The 24352-nt window shown below is 37.4% G+C and overlaps 1 protein-coding gene across 1 annotated transcript in view; it reads right to left on the bottom strand.

Moving 5' to 3' along the window:
* DOCK2 (dedicator of cytokinesis 2) overlaps positions 1 to 24352 on the bottom strand; it is a 167146-nt gene that overhangs the window by 105137 nt on the left and 37657 nt on the right. The window contains exons 25-27 of the mRNA XM_064161633.1: positions 23934 to 24040; positions 11225 to 11373; positions 6104 to 6199 (exon numbers count right to left, since the gene is read on the bottom strand). Coding sequence (XP_064017703.1) covers positions 6104 to 6199; positions 11225 to 11373; positions 23934 to 24040 — 352 coding nt within the window. The remainder of the gene's footprint in view (positions 1 to 6103; positions 6200 to 11224; positions 11374 to 23933; positions 24041 to 24352) is intronic.

The following is a 24352-nucleotide window of genomic DNA, read 5'->3' as shown; positions in this document are numbered from 1 at the left end:
TTCAGTCACTATGGAAATGACAGGCATAAATTACCATTACTTTAAAAGAATTTTAGAAGAACAGCCTTTTAAGGAATTTTTACTCACAAAAAAAGATGCCTTCAATGAAACAAAAAAAGCTCTTCAGTACTTATTTGTGTGTACAACAAAGGTAACAATTAAGTGCTTCCATAAGGACATGTCATTTTCTTACACAATAGCATTCCTGTTTTGCATTAGTCTATATCATTGATATAATGAAGGATTTATTAGTATGTGAATGTCTTTTGTGTGTTAAAGTAACATTTTAAGATAAATATTTACTCTGGTATAATAATGAGCAGTATCAGCTGACAGAATATAAGCAAATCCAATTTTTTTCTGTAGTGAATTGAATTTGTTACTAAACAGAAGTAATTTTTTTTACTTTCTTTTTGTTAACGATCACCATTTAAAAATGTCTGATTTTGATTTCGCACAAATACTTATTATGATGCCTTCAATATATTTTCAAGGGATTAAAACTACGCCATTTCAACAAGCTAGAGTATTTTGGTTTACCACATAGCAGCAATTAATTCCTGAGCTCAATAGAACTATGCAAAACCCAGAAATACTCTGCCTAAAGTCCAACCAAAGAATTAAGCTTTAAGTCTTTCTTATGACCTGAACAACCATTGATACTTCTGAGAATCTGAAATTTAAGTGATTACTGATTTAAATGGCTACAGGTTTGATACTTTAATATCTGATCTCTATGAATTCAGAACTGTAAACTGTTTTTCTTCCTTAATATGCCAGTTAAAAATAGCTTTTGTTTTACATATTCCTCAGTTCTTATTCAGTTCTCAGTCAGTGAAGGATGGATTATCCAAATACGGATATGAAATCCTCTTTTTAACATAGGCACACACAGCACTGGGTAAACACTGAAGCTAGCTAGGCCAGCAGACCCTCTGTTCCCAGTGCTGTCTTTAAGAACATATATTTGTCTTTCAGCCTACCCTCTGATCAGTGTTTCAAAATTCGCCCTCTTCAAGACATCTGTTTTCCTTGAAAGAAAATACAAATTACAGTGCTGCTAAAGCACTGACCTTCAGAAAGGTTGCTCCTAGGGTTTTCAAATTCAGAACTTCAGTATAAAAAGAGGGTTTTTTGAGCCAGCAGGAGTAACAAGAAGCAACCAAGTTCTGAAATGGACATTTAAGATCTGAACACAAAGCTTAGTTGAAACAGACAGAAGTCCTTCTTTCTTCTTGCAGGGTTGTGAACAAAAAAACATGCAGTAGTTTAACAGAAAATAAAACTATGGCAAAAATAATAGTTTCACAATAAAGCCACTAAATATGAGATGTTAGCATCCCCAGTCTCCTCCACAGCATTTACATATAACAGCCTTTTAACACAAATGCCTGAAGACAACACTGGAGCACAAGGCTGTTACAAAGGTAACAGTGGGAAAGTGCCAGTCATGGTACGCAGCAGCTTCAGCAGGAAGCAAAGGCAGCGAAATGCTGTATGCTTTGTTTGTATTTAACACAGATATAAGTAAACCAGAGAAGCATCCTTATGGCCAAGAAAGCCAGTGGCATCCTAGGGTGTATTAAAAGTGCTGGGGTTAGTAGGTTAGGAGAGGGTCTCCTACATCTCTACTCTGCCCTGGTGAGGTCACACTGGAAATATCATGTCCATCTCTGGCCCCTGCGGTTCAAGAAGGACCTCAGTGAACTGCTTGAAAGAGTCCAGTGCAGAACCACAAAGATGATGAAGGGAGTGGAATGCCTCCCTTAGGAGCAAAGGCTGAGAGAGCTAGGGCTCTTTAGCTTGAAGGAGACTGAAATGTGAAAGGGCAAGTGTCAGCAGGACAGAGCCTTGCTTTTCTCAGTCATGTCCAATGATAGGACAAGGAATGGGTGCAAGCTGGATCAGAGAAGGCTCTGCAGGAAGACAAAGAAAAACTTTTTCACTGCAAGGGTGACAGAGCCCTGGAGCAGGCTGCCCAGAGAGATTGTGGAGTCTCCTTCTCTGGGCACATTCAAAACCTGCCCGGATGCATACGTGACCTGCTCTAGGTGACCCTGCTATGGCAGAACCTTTGGACTCAATCTTTCCAAGTCCCTTCAAATGTCTAACATCTTGTGGTTCTGTGATTCTGTATATCCCAGCAACACAAAATACCTAAAATATGTAAGCTATGTGAAAATGTGACAAATAAACACTGCTATTTTTTCCCATTTATTATCTTATAAATATTTCAATAATGAATTCATGTAGGAAATAAAAAAAATTACCAGACACACACTGTGCAGTTTATGACGTCAGGACTGGAAAAGGAAAAGCGATAGAAATTGGTAGATTGTTATTAAGTGTACTGGCTATTAAAATGTCTCTGATTTAGAAAATTACAATGTAATGCCTAAAAGCTGCTCAGAGAATGTGAAATAGAAGTTAGAAATACATACAAACATGCTCTTAGATAAAAATTTTTAAGCCCCCATAAAAATCACAAACCAACAACAACAGAAAAAAACAAACCCACAGCCACTTGACAACTCTTCCATACAAAATATTATAGCCTTCTTTGAAAGACATATTTAAATGACAACTACAACATGTTATTTATAAAACATTGCTCAGAATACGGCATATTCCAAAGTGACTGTCTTGGAAATTGCTGTTCTAAGGAGTGAGCCTAACTTTCTTTGAAAATTCAGGATGTGTGAATAAAGTACTGATTTTCTCTCTCATGTAACAGCAGTTCTGTAGGGGGTTTTATGCAAAATAGCTCTCTCTAATAAGCCACAATACTTCATACTTCTGCTAGCTTAGACACAAAACACCTTCCTAATGAAATGCATTATTCAATGTATGTTTTGTAAATTTCTAGGTTCTTTACATGTGATGTTATCCTTAGCAATAAAATGGGAGATTTTTCTTAGGTTTCAGCAGTCAATAACAAAAAGCACTGACACTACAAAGGAAATAAACAATTGTTCTATGGAAAAGGAAAATTAATGGAAAATTAATGAATTAGTCTTTCATGGAATCATTCTGCAGCTTTTCTAAGCAGAGAAAGCATTTCAATTTGAATACTGAATAAAAAGGCTAGAACTTTTAGCTACAATATATTTGAATATATCTTATCCTTCAACCACAGCAGCTCTGCAAAATTCTTTCTCAGATTATTATTTCCCCAGAGAATATTGTTTTTTGCACAAGTATGCTATCTTGAGTAGCTCTGGTTAACAAAGCACACACTTCTCAAAGCCTGCATTTGTATGATACCTTAGATAAATATTATCTAAATATTTTTCTGTAACATCTCTACACTTTTCATCATACTAAACTGACACTGTGAAGAAATCAAGTTTGGGTAACAAAGGAAAGTTTTAAAATGTATACAGTGGTTTTATAATACTTCCCCAGCCAAGACAACACTGAAAACAAGTAATTCTATGTTCCACATGCTTCTGCAGTTTTATTCTATAATTACTATAGTAGAAAGTCTCTGCATCACAAAGGCCTCTGTAAGCCTAAAGTCCATAAACTAAAGCGAAGCTGGAATGGCCAATTTCAGACACTACACATGTCTTTCTGTTACAAGTTTAGAAGCACTCCTACACAAGTACAAACAGCCAAGGCTTTTTTTTTTAATAGTGAAAATAACCAGGCAGCTGTTGAAGCCTTCAACTGCCAGAACATCACAATGAAAGCAAGAGTGGCATTTAAGTAAGTCTTCTCTGCACTACTTGCAGAGAGCCAAATTACTTTTCCATCACTGACACCTTCTCCAGAAGGGATTATGTCCTTCTTAGCTTGACTCTTTCTAGTAATTACAGGAACAAAGCTCACAGCATGCTGTTATCAACTGAGCACAACCTTCCCTTAGATTCAACTGGCATTGAAGCACAAGAAGATAAATGTAACTGTTACAAAATCTTTTTAACTCTCTCTCTGCCAATGAACTTGTGAAAAGGAGACCTGCTTATCCTTCCCAGAATGCAAAGACTCAGGTAAATGAATTCCAATGCTCTGTCAGGTGCAAGACATTTAAACGTGCGAGGAATGATAGGATTTGCACCTTATATCTATGGCTTTCCTTAGTATAGCATGGCACTGCATTGGTTTTCAGACCATTTGTAAATTACAGCAAATTGAGCAGCAAAACCATTTCAATACTCAGAAACACAGTAGCAGATTTAAGAACATCTAGTAACCCGTTCCCCTGGAAGTCAGTAACACATGTAGTCCAGTTCGAAATGTCACTCATACCTACAGTGTGACTGCAGCTATTCTCTGTGCCCCACCTGTGCTTGCAGACATCCCCATACTTTCAGTATCTGTGGCTAAGCTTAAGCATTCTGCAGAAGGCTTCATTCGCTGAGTGTTTGCTTCATTTTGAAAAGATGAAGCATTTAGACTTTTAAGCAAGTCTGGCCCTCTCAAGGAGTTTTCAAGCAAACCTGAGAATTGCCTGAAAGAACTCCAGGTAGCACACAGAGCATGCAATGACCTTGATTTGCCAGTTCTTTCAGAATGCAAAATATTGATCATTACTAAGAATTTCTTCACATGTAACATGTAGAAGACCAACCTGTTGAGAGATCTTACCTCAGCACCAGAAAACTTTCTAGTATATGGGAATTCTGCTTTGAAAAACCTTTGAAATGCTCAACTGATACAGAGGCATTCATTCACGTTATTTGCATTCAGATAACTGCATTTCAAAATTTTAGGTAGAAATAGATGAAAAAGTTACAGTAGATGAGAGTAACAAAACCAAGCAAACACCACAGCAAACAGATTTTCCATGCCATTGACTGTCACAAGCTCGTTTCCTAACGATTTCCTAATGATAAGGATCTTGTTTACAGGATTGCTACAGTTTCATTTTGCCACTTCATTTATTGGTTATGGTACTCAGAAGTACTCATTCCAACATCCATCACACTCATAGGATGCTTTCCTTGCAACTACAGATAATGTTTGCAAAGGCTGCAGAGGACTGAAATGTTCACTGGGTCCCCTTTCTCAAACTCTAGCTGTTCTGACCATGCACATAAGGCATAGGGTTAAATGCACAGTAAGAACAGACTGGGGTTCTGATTAACAGTTAATGCTTAGATTTCTGAAACATGCAGAGCTACCACCAGGGAATCTGAAGAAGCCACTTGGAAGTATCTCCTCTGAAGAACTCAACTGTTAGGAGACTAATCATCAGTAAACACACATTCTGACTGGCAATGATCTGAAGCTGTTATTTCGGTTTTCCAGCAGAAATGAATAAGGAGACAAAGTGTGTTTTAAAAGACATACAATGTACCTCTTGTGACCAAAACAATTGAGTAAGTGACACTCAGGATTTTGCAGAATCATGCAAATCTCTATAGACTAATAATTAACATAAATCTTGAGTACAGATTCTGTAGGGCAAGTTCCACAATTCCTGCAGAACACAACTGTTTTTCATTTGCACAAATAGTCTTAATTAAGAGGTAGGTACTTAAACCTGAATATGCTGCAGGATCTGTGCTTGAATATAAGTCTTGAAACATGAAATCAATGCAAATATTTCAGGTGAGTGCTCCATCCCCAGATATTTTCCCTCTGCACATAGGATATTACCCTCCACCTTCAGAAACAGAAGCAGGAATGGCAGCTGTTCCACAGCAACTTCAACCCACCAAAAACTAAAGCATGTGGTGAAAAAATGGAGAAAATAGAGTACTCATCAATTACTTTAGCTTCCCTTTTTTTGTGTGTGTCTTTCATTTTGAGTTAGACACTTTCACTTTTGTAGAAACAATATGTTTAATACCTTAAAGTGTGTCCTTTATGCAGGTTATGCACATGAGACATAATTAATTTTGCAATGAAGATGAAGTTTAAATTCAGTGTTGCATGTTTTGAAGAATGCACAAATCTCACAGCATTCAACCACGCTTCAAAACCACCACAGTGGTACAGCTGAACTTAAAAAAGGAGTAAAGCTTTAGATCTTTTACCTCAAATCTGAAAATGTCTGCCAACAAGGACTCCAGAAGTCCTCTATTTGCATTTTTTTTCTCAGGATAACTATGAAATCACTTTCAAAGCATTAAAAATACATTAAAATATTACTCACAATTAAGGCATCATCTCTTCCCATTGTAATAACAGTTCTGTTCACTGTGCGTAACAACTGCACCATTACCTCTTGAATATGGTGATAAGTTGATGCCTGTAAACAAAAGAAAACCGACAAATAGTTTTGAAATTAAATCCCTATCTCCTGTAAAAGCAACAAAACACCCCAATTATTTCCACTTTGGCAATTCAAGGTGTAATTATAACCCCCCTACTGAAAGAATAGCACTAACTCTTGCTCACACTGTGCTCCTTACTTCCATCAGTTTCAGTCCATTACTCATTCCAGTTTTAGCCCTCTCTATCCAACAACTGGTTTTGTTTCAAATACTCACTTTGCATCCCTCACTCAAGGGACTCAAGATTTCCCAGTAGCTGAATAGTCTAAACACTAATAGCTACACCCATGTAATGGATAATTGAGATAGGGGGCACCCTATTTCACCACATCTGTCAATGGCCCTGATAATAGTCTGGAGCTCAGCAATATTGTTAGCTTGCAGTCTCAAAGGATACATCTAGTCAAGAGGAAAATTTGGTTCATTTTGCTTTGCAGATGGTTTACTCTTTGGCCTCATTGCCCAAGTATTGGTCACTGTCTGTCTGAAACACCAGCAAAGAGCCACCAGCACCAAGTTTTGAGAGATTTTTGCAGACCAGTGGCAAATATTCACCAACTCACATCAAATACTGAGTACCTTTAGCATGTTGCCAGACAGAAGGTCTGAAGAGGAAGTTTTCATAAGGGTGTCTAGCAAGAGGACAAGGGGAACTGTTTATTAAGCTGGGACAGGAGAAGTAGGTTTAGACTGGATCTTAGGAAGAAGTTCTTCAGTACAAGGGTGATGAACACTCTGGAATAGATTGCCCAGGGAAGTTGTGGACCCCTCCTTCCTAAGGCTGTTCAAGGCCAGGCGGGATGATACGCTGACCGGCCAAGTCTAGTTGAAAGCTGTTCCTGCCCATGGCAGTGAGATTCTAAGTAGATGATCTCTAACGTCTCTTCTAACTGAAGTCATTCTATGATTCCATAGGAACACAAGGAAGGAAGAATTTTTTTATCAATGCTTGGATGATCACATCAATACAAGGCCCCCCAGTGCATTTCTAAACTATCTGCTGTTAGAAAACTGAGACATGAGCATAATGGAGCTGTTTGAACCACAGCACCTGACCAGTGTAATGTCCTCAAGCCACAGACAACAGACTCATCAGGAGCCCCACAAGGAGCCACTGTGGTACACGTGTATTGTTACACATCATTAATGCACACATCACCAAAACTTCCTACACAGCCAAGATTAAAAAAACACCATTAAAGGAGAAAATGCATTAAACAAAGTAAACAGGGTATAGGAATTATTTTAGCTGACACTTAATATTCATTTGAAGGTTCTCAAAAGCCACCTGCTTTGAGCATGTAGGTTGCAGAGAGCATTTTCTTTTCACAGGAGGCACCTTTCCTGGAAAAATTGTAACATGCTCAAGCATGTAAAGGTAACTTTCTGCTAGGCCTTTGAACGGTCAGAAGAATTCTAGCAAATGAATGAAATTATGGGGTTCTGTAATGACACTGAGTTTACCATTTCTCTCAACAATTTAAGAAATATTTAGGTACTCAATAGTGACATCTCTGATCTTCAATGGTTTCATACATGGCCTATGGGCAGGATTTCCACTTTTATTTTAGTCAACAGTTTCTACTTTCAGAATGCAGTCTACCAGCCCACTCAAACACATGTTTTCCCAGACCAGATTTCACTTCACAAAAATGATGATTCACATGTTCCCACTCAACAAACAATGTAGGACAAAACAGTAGAGCAGAGTTGGTAATACTGCAGTAGGCTTTTCCTTTGACCAAGGAAACACATTATTCAAAAATTCTGTAACAGTTTCAAATGTGAGCTAACAATATAAATTTGTAACATGCAAAGCAAAAAACAACTACTGCTGTTTTTTTTCCCTGTTCTTCACGTGTATTCTAATTTCGATGATCTTTGCAGCATAAATTCTGTGCAAAAATACTGAAGTTAAGTTCACAAACAGTTCTAAACACTATCTCAAGACCAGATTTCTCTATTGAGATGGAAAACCAGAAGAAATATGGACAAGGTACTGCTGTTTTCAAGATGAAGTTAAGCTTGCAATTAACACTGAGAGCAAGTCTGCCACTGAAGCCTGATTTTTTTTTTCCTCCAGCAGGCCAAATCATCCATTTTTTAAGAACGATGCTGAGAATTGTTCAATAGCAAATTGCATTAATCTTAAGGTTCAAATCTAAGTCTGTGAAAAAGAAACTGATTAATTACCAAACCATTTCTCTCTGGATAAAGGCATTCTGAAAGAGACTATCAAAAACACTACTATGATAGTAGTCTGGCCACATAGTGAGCTTTTCCTATTTGCTTCTATGAGTATGGAATGCAATGTCCTCCCTGTTGCAAGTTGAAATGTCCTTGAAGCAAGATTTTTCACTTCAACTGAGAAGTAAACACCCAAGTTACACTCAAGAGAAGTCTGCCCTGCCTTTGAAAGACAAACTACTGTCTGATGCTTTTGATACTGCTGTATTGGAGGTGTTTTCCTCCTTCAGGTAAGTCATCTCAAAAGAAGAGTTTGAGCTTGAAAGAAGAACCAGTGTTTAGCATAGCTAAAAAAGTGAAATCATGACCCACAGTTTCTCTGTCAAGCAAAGAAAAAAAACATACCAGAAATAGTCACACATTCACTCTTGTAGCTAAAAAAACACACACTCTTACATTTAATTGCATATATCTTTAAATATTCTACATATATCTTAACATGTTTTAATATCCATGTTGCACCTGATTAGCAACTACCAGAAAGCATGCCAGGGTATGTATTATCCTCAACAAAAGCATCTACCTGTTTTGTTGATGTCTCAACTGTACTACAACATTTCTTATTCCTCCACAAGTTCTGACTACATGCTGACACCACTACTGCATTTAAACAATTTATTCCAAGGGACTTCTCTCCCTATGCTAGAAATTCGTCAGTATCTATTACAAACACATTCTGTAGATATCTGCCATCCGAACATCTCACACGGAGTGTTCAGTTTTATGGTTACCTTCCTTCAATGAAGCCACTGCAGAAAAGTCAATTGTTTCAAGGAAATGTGAATGAGTTTGGTTTCCTTTAACTGCATGTGTTTTAAATTCTCAGCAATTTTCTGGACATAAGTTACATGCTGTCCCAAACACCACTGTTTGTCATAACGTAACATAAAACGGGTTGCCTGGCTACCTCCCTCAGTGAGGATAAATGCACAGAATGACTACATGCTTTCAAAAGACATCCTTCAATACAAATTACATCATTTTATTTGGATTGTTAAATGATTGAAGTCCAAAGCTCTGAAGACTGCTATCGCCCATTAAAACTCTGGTCTCCAGCTGTGTTTAAACATGCACATCACACTGACTAGAGGCAAAAAACCAGAAAAAGATGGAAAGAAAGAAAAAAAGCCAAACAACAAAAACCAATGACAAATCACCAACAAAAGAGAACAATAAAAAACCTCCTGTGATTAAACATATCATTCTCCTCAATGATAAAATGTATTTGATTTTAAGTACAGCTAAGCGTTTGCCTGCTTCAAGGGAGAACATTTAAAGGAGAAAAAAAAATAAGTGCTTTTCAAAAGCTTTCAGCAGCATCATACTAACCAAGTAGTTTTCAACTAAAATGTTCCCAAATGAAATCTGAGGTATTTGAATATTTAAGTCCTTGAGGCATATGTAAATCAATGCATTCACAGAACATTCCCAAACCAGCAGTTACAAATCTGTCAAACATAGAATTTATTGAACCAAACGTTTGCTTTTCTTCAATCATCTTTGCATTTCATTAGCCCTTATTTTGAGAAACATTTCTGTAGGAAATGCACCAGTTCAAATGTAGCTCATCTTCCATTCCTCAAGATTTATGTTTAGAATACTGAGCAATCAAAAAGAAATAAATAGAATCTACCTGCACTTCAATTTTCTCCCAAGGTGTAAATTCATAGGCATTTAAAAAAAAAAAAAACCCAATATTTATTAGCAAGAATTCTACTTAGAACGTGGTTTTGCACCAATTACACTTATAATATGAATAAGACACAGATTGGAAGGGTTGTTTTTCCCTACAAAGAAACAAAAGGGGCTTCCTTTTCAAAAAAAGACACTACTTCCAAATACATCTTCTCACAAGAAGATCTCATCGAGTTTCTACAACATTTTGCATATATCCATCCCTGTACTTGGAACTGGACAAGCTGGAATCCACAAAATAGTTGTCAGACTGGATGGGGGTACACATCTTCACAAGGATTCAGCTTCTGCATACAGAAACCTCACTCACGCAAATATGGGCTACAAACTTGTATTTCCAGTATATGTTAAAAAGTCTGAGACATGTCAGCTGCTGTCATTATGGACAAATGATGATTTGAAAATCATTTATATGGTGCATGTGCAGAAAGTACTCATCCATCTTACTTTATGACCTTTTCGAATAGACAGTAAAAAAACAGGTTTACATTACAATATGGCCCTACAAATGTAACTTCAGTTTTTGCTGTTGTGCTGCTCAAAACAGTGCATGTGACAGACTTCTGATGACTCTAGAGCTGAAGCCAGCACTGCAAGTGGGGGCCTTAGCAGAGCAGACGGGCAGAATCTTCTGCCTCCACCTGCTGCCCACACGGTGAAAATGGTTGGGTCTGGATTGCAAGTGCACGTTGCTGCCACTTTCACCCACCAGCTCCTTCAAATCCACAAGGGTGCTCTCCAGCCTGTGTTGATAACAGAGATTGCCCCGATCCAGTACAGGACCTTGCAGTGGTCTTGATGAACGTAATGAGGTTCACACAGGCTCACTTAAGCTCCTGCAGATCCCTCTGGAACATCACCCAGATAGATTTCCATATCTTACCTTTCATACCTCAGCTACCCTTTAACGTAAGTTTATGAAAAATAGGAGAAAAGCTCAATTTGGCACTAAATTTTATTAAATATTTATATGATATTCATCAACATCAATATTTTACTACCTAATAAGCTCAGGCGTACTGCAGACTTAGGTCATCTACATAATCATCAGTACTTACAGGGTCTTGACAGCTCAGAACCTCCAGGATGCTGTTGAGTAATTCAATACAGTACTTCTTCTCTTGGATCTGGAGCTGCTGATCATCCTTCTGTTCTAGTAGTTCCTTCAGCTCTTTTGTTATCACAGGAAGCAGAATGTCCCTGCATTCTGAAACAAAACAAATTATCTTAAGAACAAATATAAATTAAATAGGACTTGCACATAAACCCTCCACCAAAGCGCAAAACCAAATATGCTTTAACAACCACGGTCTGTTCCGATGTGGAACTGTTGATTTTCCGTTGTGCCTCAGAGATGTTCTTAAATTTCTCTGATACTTTCTTAACGTAGCAATATTTCTCAGATAGAAAAACACTTCCTGATAAAAATTATTTGCTTCAGTTAAATTTTGCATGCTGCTCAGATTGTCCCAAATACTCAGTAACAAATTACTCTACATACAAAGCACCTGGAAATAAGCTATGTTTAAGTAGTGATAGGATTTCAATGTAAGAAAAATACTATACTTAAATTAATCTTTCTGAAAATAAAGTCACAAAGAGCAATAAAGCTGTCGTGAGAGCATAATTTTGAAATGTACTTTCCATGAGCACAGAAAAGAACGCAGACAAGGAAAAGACTCTAAAAAATGCCTGTTGAGCCTATGAGCAAGAGCTATGCTTAGACTCATCCTTCTTTAAACTTCAGAAAGCTGACTCAAGTGGCAAGTTACATTTCAACCCTGCATGTGCAATTGACTTTTTCAAGTCAGAAGTTCCTGTAGGAAATGGCTGGAAGACAAAACACAATTCTGAAATCACTTCAGTGAAGGTGCTATCTAGGAATAAAAAGAATACAGAAGGGGTTTTTTTCTTACTTAATTGATACGTGTCACTGAGTGATTTAAGTAGCAACTTATTTTACAGTGCCATATAACTGAAGAGAGTACAACACAAGGGTGTGAATACTGAGCAGATGCTTCAATGATTTATGTCTATGAAAATAACCCAGCAAAAAGACAGAGTGAAATGAAGCTTCAAAGGTTCCACCTATATATGAAGCTTCAAAGGCTCCACCTACTGCATGCTGAATTTACAATCCATTTCCACTGTACTTATTTTTTATTGCTTAAAACTTTCATCTGTCTTAACTCCTTGGAAAAATGTGTATCATCAATTGTATTCCATAATACTCCACGTTGCAGTTTCTGAAATAATACTAGAGTCAAACTAGCAAACTTCTTCATTACTGCAATCAAAACTGAAAATGCAGTTTGTAATTTCTTCTTTTATTAGGTATGACTTAGAACACCTTTATCCAGACATAGAGCACACTCACTGATATACAAGCACTGTGTGAGATCTGCTGAAACTGTATCCAGTGTGATTTAAATTAAGCTAAGGGCCCAGAACACCTCCAAACCAAGGATGCTAATACCAGAAAGTAGTCAGAAAAATAAGAAATAAAGCAGAAAATAATGGGAAATGGATTCTAAATGTCTGCATTTTGCAGATGAAGCTGCAGAAGCTATCCACACAGATTAATCTTATTTCAAGTAATAGCTCTAAGTCACATAAAGCCAGGAGCTGTTGATCAAATCTAAAGGGCAACGTAATTTCTTACCTCAAAGTGCCTCTACTCTTGGTAATAATAAAAATAAATAAAATACTTATTTAGCAAAGCTATTTATCTGATTTTCTACAACCTGATCCAAGCTACAAGAGAAATGACTAATGCTCAATAACTGCATTACAAATTCACTAGTAGAAGAGCCATTGAAGAACACGTCTTGACACAAGACCTGCTCAAAGAGTAACATAAAAAGGAATTTCACACAGCTTGCTGTTCATTTATAAGTCAAATTCTTCACATAGACAAGCTTCATGCACTTAATGCAGGCCACAGACCATCCCTTTGAATCAGAAACCAAATAGCTGCACTTACAAAGCACCTAGTAGAGCATAGGCACTCTACCACTCCTGAAGCACTTCAGTGTGGATTTGGAGACTAATTTCCCTCTAAATGGCAGCAATACTGATAGACATGCAGTCACCAGGTGCAAACATGAAGCATTACAGTTCTCTGAAGTTGAAATATAATCTGCTAAGTGGAAAATTATTTTTTGATTCACTTCTAAGTTCTATTAACCGATCATGCAAACATACCAGCATCTTAAAACACATGAACAGTTTTTCCTAGCAGAATGCAAAATATTTATCATTATAGATAACTAATTCAAAAACCACACACTGTATTTTGGTGCAAGAAATAAGTCTTTGACATAATTCTTTTGCACACAGCCATTCCAAACCTGTTAAGCACAAAGAAAGCAGGGCTTTCTGCATAGACAGAATTTTCCCATTGTACTATAAGAGCAACTGAGACAGAAGGTACAACTGATTTCCTCCAATTTTAAGAGCCAATTACACTGCAAGCTTCATTACTCCCTGTTGTACTTTGCATTATAAATTAAAATGGGATCCATATTTGATACATACTGCACCTATTAAAAGATCTTAACATATGCAGCTGATCAATTATGTACAGGGCATTTTCAGATGTCAATGATGCTGCCGTGTCAAGGTACACAGAAATTCAGAGATTTTAAACTAGTTTAGCTACATTATCTCTCCTTTAAAACAGAACTCCCAGAACACAACGAACCTGCAACTGCCATTAATAAAAGTGTAATTCCATATATTTTTTAGCAATCAAATTGTATACTTTTGTGTTAATTATTTTGGTGTGTTAATAAAGGTTATATGCCTGTATTTTTTGACTGACTGTCAGACAAGCTTGGTAGCTAAGGCAATATAAGAGAATTACTTCTAGTGTGCAGTAAACAACTTAGACTATGTATTTATAGGACATTATTTATAAAGAGACAATAGTCTCTTTATAAATGGATTGAGTTTTATGAGATCCCTAGCAGTTACAAGTAATCCCATAGGAGGCTGCTAATCCAAGCTGTTCCAGTGAGCACGTAAAATACAAGTAACCAAAAAAGACAAGCCCTGGTCTCAGCCTGAGCCAGTAGGTGGACCACCATGAGTATAAAGCTGCAGGCAGGCTTTGTCACGAACGACTTGAAGATTCAAGGTGACAATAATATGAATAGAAGCCAGCAGTGTGCTCAGGTGCCCAAAGCCAACAGCGTCCTGACCTGTATCAGCAGTGGTATATCCAGCAGTAGCAGGGCAGGTATCATGCCCCTGTACCAGGCACTGGTGAGGCCACGTTTTGAATACTGGGTTCTGTTTTGGGCCACTTACTACAGGAAATACATTGAGGTGCTAGAGAACATGTAGAGAAGGGCAAAGAAGCTGATGAAGTGCCTAGAGCACAAGTTCTCTTGAAGAGTGGATGAACAAATTGGAGTTGTTTAGCTTGGAGAAAAGGAGGCCAGTGGAAGACCTTCTTGCTCTGTACAGCTCCCCAAAAGGAGATTGAAGCAAGGTAAAAGTCCTTGGGTCCTGTCCCAAGTAACAAAAGACAGGACCACAGGAAAGAGCCTTAAGGGCTACCAAGCCCTGAAACAGTCTTCCCAAGGAATTTGTGGAGTCACCATCCCTGTGGGTATTTAAAAGAATCAGTTACATATCACTTAGAGACATGGTTTAGTGGTGGTTGGCAGTATTAGATTTATGGTTGGCTCTTTTCCAACCCAAATGATTCAATAATTCTGTGATTAAGCAATCCAGGCATACACATCTCCCCAGTCCAAGAAAGATCAAGACAGATGAGGGATAGATGCAGAGGGAGGGAGTGCAGATGCTTATACAAACACTAGCTGCTTTTTTGCTTGATGAATGATGTGATAATATTGACAAAGACAGATACAGCCTTTATGCTCAAACAACTGTTGTGTTGGTTTTTTATTTAAGAAGCCAGAAAAATACAAACAAACAAAACAATTATGTGATGCCCCAAACTGTATTTGAACACATGAAACATCAACAGTTTGAGCATCTTGCATTATTTCTTCAGGGTCTCTAAAAAGACATACCATTGTAACATATTTTTCAACCTCAAATGCCAAAACACTTCTCAGAGAGAAGTTCCCTGAATAAGATTCAGTTCGGTAAAAGAATAAGAAGTTACGTGGTTTTGGTTTGGGGTTTGCTTGGGATTTAATCCCTCTACTCACCTTATTCATTTTCAGAAAAAATCTAACGATTTATTCTCTATCAGGTAAGGGAAATTCAAACTAAGTCATTAATGCAGTAATGTCATTAAAAAAGACATTTGGGTCTCCTTCAGCAAAAATCAGAGACAGGCTTCATTTCTGACTGCCTCATATGTGTAGCCAAAACGGTAATAAAGTTTTAACACCACTATTGTCTCCCTTAGGAAACACTACTCTTGATTCCCTGGCATGCCTGTAGACATATCCATCTGTTAGGATGGCTTCATGCCCACTTAAAAACTGGCATGCCAATTTAATAAGGACATAGGTGTCATCTGAATACAGATTTAGAACAAAGCCTTAAAATCTAAAGCACTGAATAGCATTCTTTCAGTGAGGACAGACTTCCAGTGGCAGTTAGTGCTCAATAAAGCACCACGCTCCTTCACACAGGACATCTGTTCACAACTACAGGCATCTTTCTATTAGAAGTCTTCCTTCTTCCTTACTTGCCATTTAACTCTTTGATGGAAGCCTGAAGGTCAAGGATTTTAAATACTATGCATTTTATATTGCTAAATCTAAATTCAAATTTGGCAGTTTCGCTAAGAGCCACAGAAAAGGGAAGGTACAACAGGCCACCTACAGATTCTGACAGCACTGTAAGATGCAAATGCTGTTTGTTTCCTGAACTCTATTAACATAGGAAGGATTAAGACAATAGGTGATCCTGTAAAGCCAGCACACAATACTATTGCTGACCACTCACAGCAACTGCCAGCAGATAAGGTTAGATACGCAACAGATACAGCAGTCATGGTCACAACATAGCACTGCAACCAAGCATTACACTGAAAGATGCATCCACTTCCAAAATTCAAGGAGTGTCTAAGTTTCTCCACTCCTCATGGAAGCTGAGTGATGCTATGTATTCAACGGTAACCAGAGCAGTATCAACCCCACTAAGTGTTGTAGCCACAACACAACTCAGAACCTTTTTTTCCCCACAAATGCCTGTCAGCACATCCTCTCTGGCAGGCTTAATATTGTGCTTAGTGTTTCAATAGTGGAATATCAATGAATTCCAACTCGAATGTTTCCACATTTAATTCAACTGACACAAAATATTGCTTCAGTAACAGCTTCCTATTGACTCCTGTAACACCTCTTTGTTCTCTTGTTTCTACTTCAAGAACTTGTAGTTTTAACAGTAATTTCGACACATACATTCATGGCTAAAACTAGTTCAGTTAATTTAGATTTTCCTTCACATAAAGATTTTTTTTTTTTAAAATACAACTAAAAAAATCTGCCATAATAGGTCAAGTCTTACAGGAATTTACCAGCAGAGGTTTTAAGCATATCATCTACTACTCCACAAATAGAAATAATGGCTTCAATCTACACATGCTCATCACAAATATATGCAGATCAATAGCTAAAATATGCATGTGCCATCCTTATCCATATATTGAAGTAGTGCAGCAATAAAACTGGCAAAACATGCATACAGGATTTGAGGTGATGCTTTGGAGGTAATGCACTCCTAAAGATGCCACAGCATATTACAGAAAGAGGAAGGGAGGGAAAAGACCACTCTACTCTCAAAAGCGTTTCTTAAATTAATCATTTCAAAGCGAAGAAGAAAGTTGAAGACTGAATCCACAGGAAATGCCTGTGTTCAACACAAAACTGGTTTAGAGGAATTTATAAACATTGCCTATTTCCATATTTTTCCCAGGAGCTGAAGACAAGAGAGTCTCAAATGCAAATGTATTAATCTCCTACATTCAGACACTCAAAAACATTTTAACACTTTCAACTAAACTTAGTTGAAAATAGAGCAGGAAAAGAATCACAGAAAACGAAAATTTTTGCTTAAGAACTGCTATCAGTAGGACTACATTTAACAGTACAAAAGAAGTTAGCAACCGAAATGTATAACTCAATTCCAGTATTAAAAAACTGAAATATGCTTAATGAAAATTAATGTTCTTTCTATTTTTAAAAAGAATAATAAAACCAACAAAAAAACCCACTTTTTTTTTCTTAACAGTCCTGAAGATAGAACAAAAATATTTTTGTCTCACTCTTTAATTGGGCTACCTAGAAGAGAAGCAGACTTGATGCTGATTACATCCCACTATCTCCAGTCTAAATTTCATTTATCTGCATGAAACCACAACATGAACTTACATCTGGATCTTTAAAGCAGGAAAAAAAAGCACCCCCCCAAAAAACAAAACAAAAAACACCACCCACCCCATCACACTGCTTTTGAAACAGAGGCATTCTACAACAGAAACCTGCACTCCCTGAAATATCATAAACCCCAGGTAACGTATTCAAGGTTTTAGAACAAAAATAATATAGAGAACCTGAAAACACAAGCCATTAAACATGAAAACACAAGTCATATTTCTGGCTTTTTCCAACAGAAAAGTTCATTAAAGATTCATAACAAGTTCATAAAAGTTTGTTCAAGTTCATGTAAGAGAAGTTAGATTGCTTAGGCGATATTCATAGCAAAGGACCAACCTACTGACAGTTTTCCCCAGCTGCATCTCAAAAATTTAAGACACATTTCTTTTTGTAATACTTACTAAGGAATAAATCTCAGATTTGACTTAAGTCTTTGCTCTTCTAGAAGACCAATACATGAACTACCAGTAGTTTTCAAGCAGTGAAGGAATGAGAGTATTTCACAGGTAAAACTCGGCAACGTACACATGAACATTAGAAACCCAATCTAACTAGGGGAGTGTTTAAATACCTATCTTGGTTTAACAGCAGTACAAGAGAAAGTTCTTCAGTTTCGAAGAAAAATTTGCTACAGTCTCAGTATTTATTCTGGCATCTGGCAAATTAACCCCTACTGCTGACATATGTCTCCTGCTGCTGTTCTTCCAAAACCAGTATGTGGTCTGCATATGCTGAACATGCAGTAGCTATGTCTAAAGCCACAGTGAGCAGAGGACCTGGATTTTAAGCCAAGAGACTGAAATTCTACTCCCACTCCTGCCAGTGACCATCTGTGTGACCTACTTAGATTTTGTATTCTTTGCAATAGATCTCACATTGTTCTACTACAGCCCATTCTCCTAATCATGTGTAGACCTCTGAGAACACCATGGCAAAAGCAGCAGTGTCACTACATTTTACTATATGTTCAAGTGTTTTACATTCATTCCACATCAACCATAAAAAAAAAAACAAACACAAAAACAAAACAAACAAAAAAAAAACCCAAACCATACAACAGACAAAGAAATTTTCTTAAGCCTAATTATTTCACAAATCTCAGCACAATGTCACTGAACATTCCTCGGTCACCTCACAACAAAAGAATAAGTCCAAATACTACAAGATCTGAAACAATACAATAACAATTGTATACAACTGATGAACAGCTATGCCTCAATTAGGTGATCTCAAAAATGGAGAGGCAGTCAGGAAATTTTGGAAATAGGTTTCCTCAAAAACAGCAATGCATCAAAAGTTTCACATACAAATGAAGCAGTTCTAAGAAAAGTTTTCTTTTATAAGTCCGGTAAAGAATTTTACAAGAGACAGAGCATAATCTATTAGACCTCACCATACAAAGGGAAAGATACATGACAGGAAACAGTTTCTTACATCTTAAATGAGACTCTGAAATCCCATTAGGGATGCTCATATAAGACAAAACCATCATTTCCCACCGATATTTTAAAACAATTAAATATTGAGTGATCTAAAAGCAAAGTGTCAAAAGTATTTTTTTTTATCCTCTGATCAAGCGGAAAATGCATGATACTTTTAAAAGCCAAAACAGCCTACAACTCTGTGCATGTGTTCATGCATCCTGTGAGAACGTTCCCAAACATGACACTGAAGTGCACAGGCAGTTGAAAGCACCAGCCTACAGTCAGCCACCCAAACACCGGAACCACCACAACCCCTTCTAAGCTGTATTGTAGTTACTGAGTGGGAACAAGAAATCGATGCCCCAACAACAATATCTGTCAATGCCATTTAAAGGCCTGTGGAAGTGCTGCAGCACTGTGAGGCTCCTGAAGATCAATTCCCCAACAGCTGTCAGCAGGCCTGTGCATCCTGTCTGACAAAAGCACTCTAGTCCCTTACAGTCTATAGTGAAAAAACTTTGAATGCCTGGGAATGCACATCAATAAATTCAGCTTAATCTGGAAGTTAACTTCCTACTTCAGGTTCATGCATAATTTCTTCAATAAAAACAAATTTAAGTGGGTTTCTATGTTTTTTTTGCAAAGACATCTCCAAGTTTTCACAAATGTCCTTCCTCAGAAAGTGCTGTGAGCATCAACAGGTATAGGAAAAGAAATGTCAATATATGAAATCCATTTAAATAATAAAGACAGTACCAGTGGGAATAGAAGTAAAATTAATTGAACTGGAACTGTAATGTGAACTACATGGAAAGAGACTAAATACTAAAGCCCAGAGGAGAAATGGATAATTGGAAACACATTCAAATTAATAGACTTCATTGTAATTAGCAATGTAGTTAAATACATCACATATTCATGGCAAAAAAAAAATACACTACCTCTTACAGATAAATGTGAACTTTAAGTAATGATACTGTTGGCAATCTTACCTTCATTATCATGCTAAATCCTTCCCTGTGATACAGTACAGATGCTCAAGTTCTTGTAAATTACCTTCCACCTCATTGCTTGGAGTAATGAATCAGGCATTGTCTACACCCTACATCCACAGTTCTCTACCCAATTAATTTTAGAATCAATTGTATTTAATGTAGAGCAAAAAAAAGCATCTCAGGAATTTCCTATTTTAAACCACAGCAATGAACAAGGAAAAGGACTTGTTTGCTATCTACCCTGTGCAGTATTACAATAGCACAGTTACAGACCTTTTCATACTGCTATAGTATCAGAGACACTTAATTTCTTTTAACACACTTCAGTGTATGCACTTCTATATGTTGTGAGCTTGGTGGTAATTACACTCTTAAGGTCAAAGCCATGTAATACAAAACCAGAACAAATTATAATAATCTTTAAATATCAGACAGATATAAAACAGTCTGTGATTATTCCAGGGTTAATTTCCTGGCATTAGCAGTGTATAGACAGGTTAGGTGAAAGTGAAGTCAAAGATAACCCAAAAGAGCAACTCCATGACTAAATGCCCTAACAGAAACTGGGGTAGCACTACTGAGGCAACAGTAACACTGTTAGCTGGCCATAGAGTATTAGGAGAATGGTCTCAAGAAGAGGAAAATACACTTGCACAAGTCTATATGAGCCTGAGTGGGTTGCACTCAGGATGGTGAAAAGTTATGCCTGCCCCCCACCACAGACCCCTCCAGAAGAACAAAAAATAAGGGTATTGCCAGGTCATGTAAATTTTAATCTCTACAGCAACAGCAAGAAGTACTTTTCTTCTGTCACTCAATCAAAATACTGAAGTACAAAAGCTTTAAATGAATATTGCCTAGGTAGCAAGACTATTCTCTTGTTATGAATATTTTAAGTTATGATATCTGTAAAACAGTATGCCATTATGAAGCTCAACCAAAACAGGCATGCTCTATTTTCAAACTGTATCAACTTGATTTCTCTATTTTGGACAAACTTTTGGTCAAAGGACTGTCTATTGTTTAAAACTAATTAAAAAGAAATCCATTTCCCCAACAGCAATAAAAGCAACAGCTTCCAATTATTATTATATAATTATACACCAAGTGCTACATAAAAAACATTGTCAAGTAGATTTTGCATATGTAATCACCATGAGCATTCCAGCAATCTGTTTATTATCAAATGTATACAATTTAACTGTCAATTACTAGGGCATGTGTGGATCACAACGACCTATTCAGATATACAGGATCCAGTGCAAATAAATGGTATAAGTGTTACGTGCTGCCTCTATGGTTTCAGCTACTCTGTTTTGCTATCATGAGTTTCATAATAGCAAAAAATAGCACAGAGCGATCTTGGACTTCGTCTTTTAGATTTATAAATCTAAGGCTAACCTAATCTACTACCTACCTGGAAAAAAATAAAATGTATTGATTATCTGGCCATCAGGATACTAAAAAGACCATTTATTGTATTCATAAAAGCTCCACAGTGTTATAAATTCTCCTAGCAATATTTCTTAGTCTCACCTTAAAAATATAGAAACAGGAAACATACACCCTTTTTATAATTCACAGCACATTCTGAAGTAGACATTTCCTATGATATAGCAGTTATATATTCCAACACATCAGCTAAGCCACATTTACAAGCAAGCAGCAATCTATTGTCATTACTTATCTGCAGGCAGTAAAAGCATCACAGAACACTCTGCATCAACAGAATATAGCCAAAGCAAAGGCCTACTGAACACATGAAACAAGCACCACACCAAGCAGACTACAATGGCAGCTTTCTTTGAAATCCACTCTCTTGCTCCTCTGGAGCATACATAGATACAGAAGAAATGAACTGTGGTATGTACACTAAAAGCAGTAACATCTAAGTCAGAAGAACTGTGATGTGCACAGGTTATTTTACTTGTTCTATGTACTTTATGCTCAACTATTTTCTTTCTAGGTCTTTATTAGGACTTCTTTCCACATCATACAAGCATGGAATCTGTTGCCTGACACACCTGATACTGACACAATAACAAACACATTCCAAGGACACAATTTTCTTTAAAGAAAAATTATCAAGCCATTGTTTTTCCACAACAATGCCTCCCTTACTCTGTCCTCTAAAATTCTGTGCCAGAACAATAAAAAGGTGATTTTTTTTCCCCAGAAAAACAGCATTTGGATTTACCAGAGAGGCATCAACACTTTCATAATAAAGACCTTTCAATGCTAATTAGCACTCCTGAGTGGAGAAAGACATCAGGTTCTGATAAAGGTCAAAAAACATCACTATTTGTAAAAATGTAGATGCTGAGCTACACTACAGCACAGCTGGACTTTTTCACCTCCGCCAACAGCTTACATACCCTAAGTTGTATTCACCAGGTTTGACTTCATTTTCCTATTTCACTACAGAGCATACAAATGGTTTTAAAGGATATATATTTATATATAGCTCCATCCATCTAACCATTACACCATAGAGAAAACATACAAAACTGTTCCTGAGGCCCACCTGTTCCTTACCCTAGGTTAGCAATCCTGCTTTGCACAATACCTGTCTTGGAAGAAGTGAATTCTCTCTAGAAATCAAATTTCTGGCATTCACATTCTCTCGGTATTAGTTTTACTCAATTTCAAACGTGAATTGCACAAAACATGTAAGTCAGTCAGTGTTGTGGTAGGCCCAATCAGGCCAAAATAGGCTTACACATGTCTTGGCTCACCCAGACATGTTTTGCTGCTTTCCCACCTTCTGCTACAGGGAGAAGCAACTGTTGGGAAGGGGACAAAGAACCTGGAGCTACTGAGTCTATGGACTCTAGCCTGCCCAGACTTGTTTACATCCTGTGGTAAACAAGGTTGGACATGGCACTTGGTGCCATGGTCTAGCCTTGAGCTCTGTGGTAAAGGGTTGGACTTGATGATCTGTGAGGTCTCTTCCAACCCTGATGATACTGTGATACATGCTCAGCTTCTGCTTGCCTCGTGCAAGGCCCAAGTTTTTCCCAGCTTTGGGTGAAGCAAGCCTATGGCTTCACCTACTATAGTTAAGCTCATCTAACTGCCAGTCTGATTGGCTATTGTGCATCTAAAGGTCCATGAGTATTGATGAAGAGATGAACAGGTAATGGAACATGCTCTGCCCTTGTATTCATGCTTGCTCAACTGCTGCTGCCTGCTGCCATTGCTCACTGCCTCAGCACATCCTGAACTGCCTGGAAACTGCCTGCCTCGAGTTTAGCAGAAATAGGCTCTGAAGGCCTTTACATGATCAGACTGCATAGCCAGCTCTGAAGGCCTTTACATGATCAGACTGCATAGCCAGCATGACATTGTCCTAAGACAGCACAGTGCAAGACATCCTCCCTACACCTGAAAGTCTCCTGCCATGATAGGAAGTGATAGAGATATACAGATCATCTAGAGAAGCCAGGACAAGGTCAGAGGTTGCCTGCCTCCTTTCCCCAGCACTCTGTGAAGCCTGGGAAGAATCAGAAGCCTGAGCAGCTGTCAGGACTGACAGAATTCCCTGAAAGCATTTTGGGTACTGTTTGAAGCTGTAGCTAGCCCCGCAAGCTGGGAGATATTTTGTGAGTAAATACTTAAAGCCTTTTATAATTTATCTAGTCTTCTGCCATAGGAAGAAAGGAGGTCCTTGAGCCCATCTAGTGGACAAGCAGTATAATTAGCTGCAAGTGGTATATTGACTGGAAGCACCTACTCTTCCAGTTCAATTAATGCTTATACTTTTGGTAAGTTATTTCTAGATCTAATTATTCCTCTGTATATTTCCATGACAATGCAAAAAACCTATTATTATTAAAACCAGTGGTCATGGGTGGTGAGAGTTCTGAATATTAAAAATAATAAAAAATATTACTTTTGGAAAAAATATCATGTCACATCAATTACCACTCCATAGCAGTCAGCATTTTTACACCTGTTTATTTAAAGGCATTTCATATTTACCTTGCTTTTTGAAGAGGTTGCTGCATACAATTTCTTTCATGGACTGCACTTTCTGCTTCTGTAGTTTCACTGGTGGAATGCAAGTGTAAAATTCATACAGTAGTTGGCTGCATGTAAAAGATAAGTGTCATAAATTCTGTACAGGTTAATTCATTATGCATTAAGAAAGAAAAAGCAAAAAAAAAATCCTAAATTTCTAATAATACATTTCTTTTTAAGATTTTATTTACCATAGCACAAACACTGACAAAAGATCAGCAGCAGTTTAGAAAGGAAACCTTTAAGAGAAACAAATGAGGCCAAATTATAACTTGGCCATGTTTACAAATGTTTATTTCTTTGCTTTGTTTTCAGTAGAATAAAGATGTATTTGTGTGTGGTGGAGGCAATTCATCTTTGTCTGACAAGCAAAGACAGAT

Source organism: Pogoniulus pusillus, chromosome 22 (genome assembly GCF_015220805.1).
Source record: "Pogoniulus pusillus isolate bPogPus1 chromosome 22, bPogPus1.pri, whole genome shotgun sequence".
NCBI classification, from domain to species: domain Eukaryota; kingdom Metazoa; phylum Chordata; class Aves; order Piciformes; family Lybiidae; genus Pogoniulus; species Pogoniulus pusillus.
This window is presented reverse-complemented; position numbering and strand designations above follow the sequence as displayed.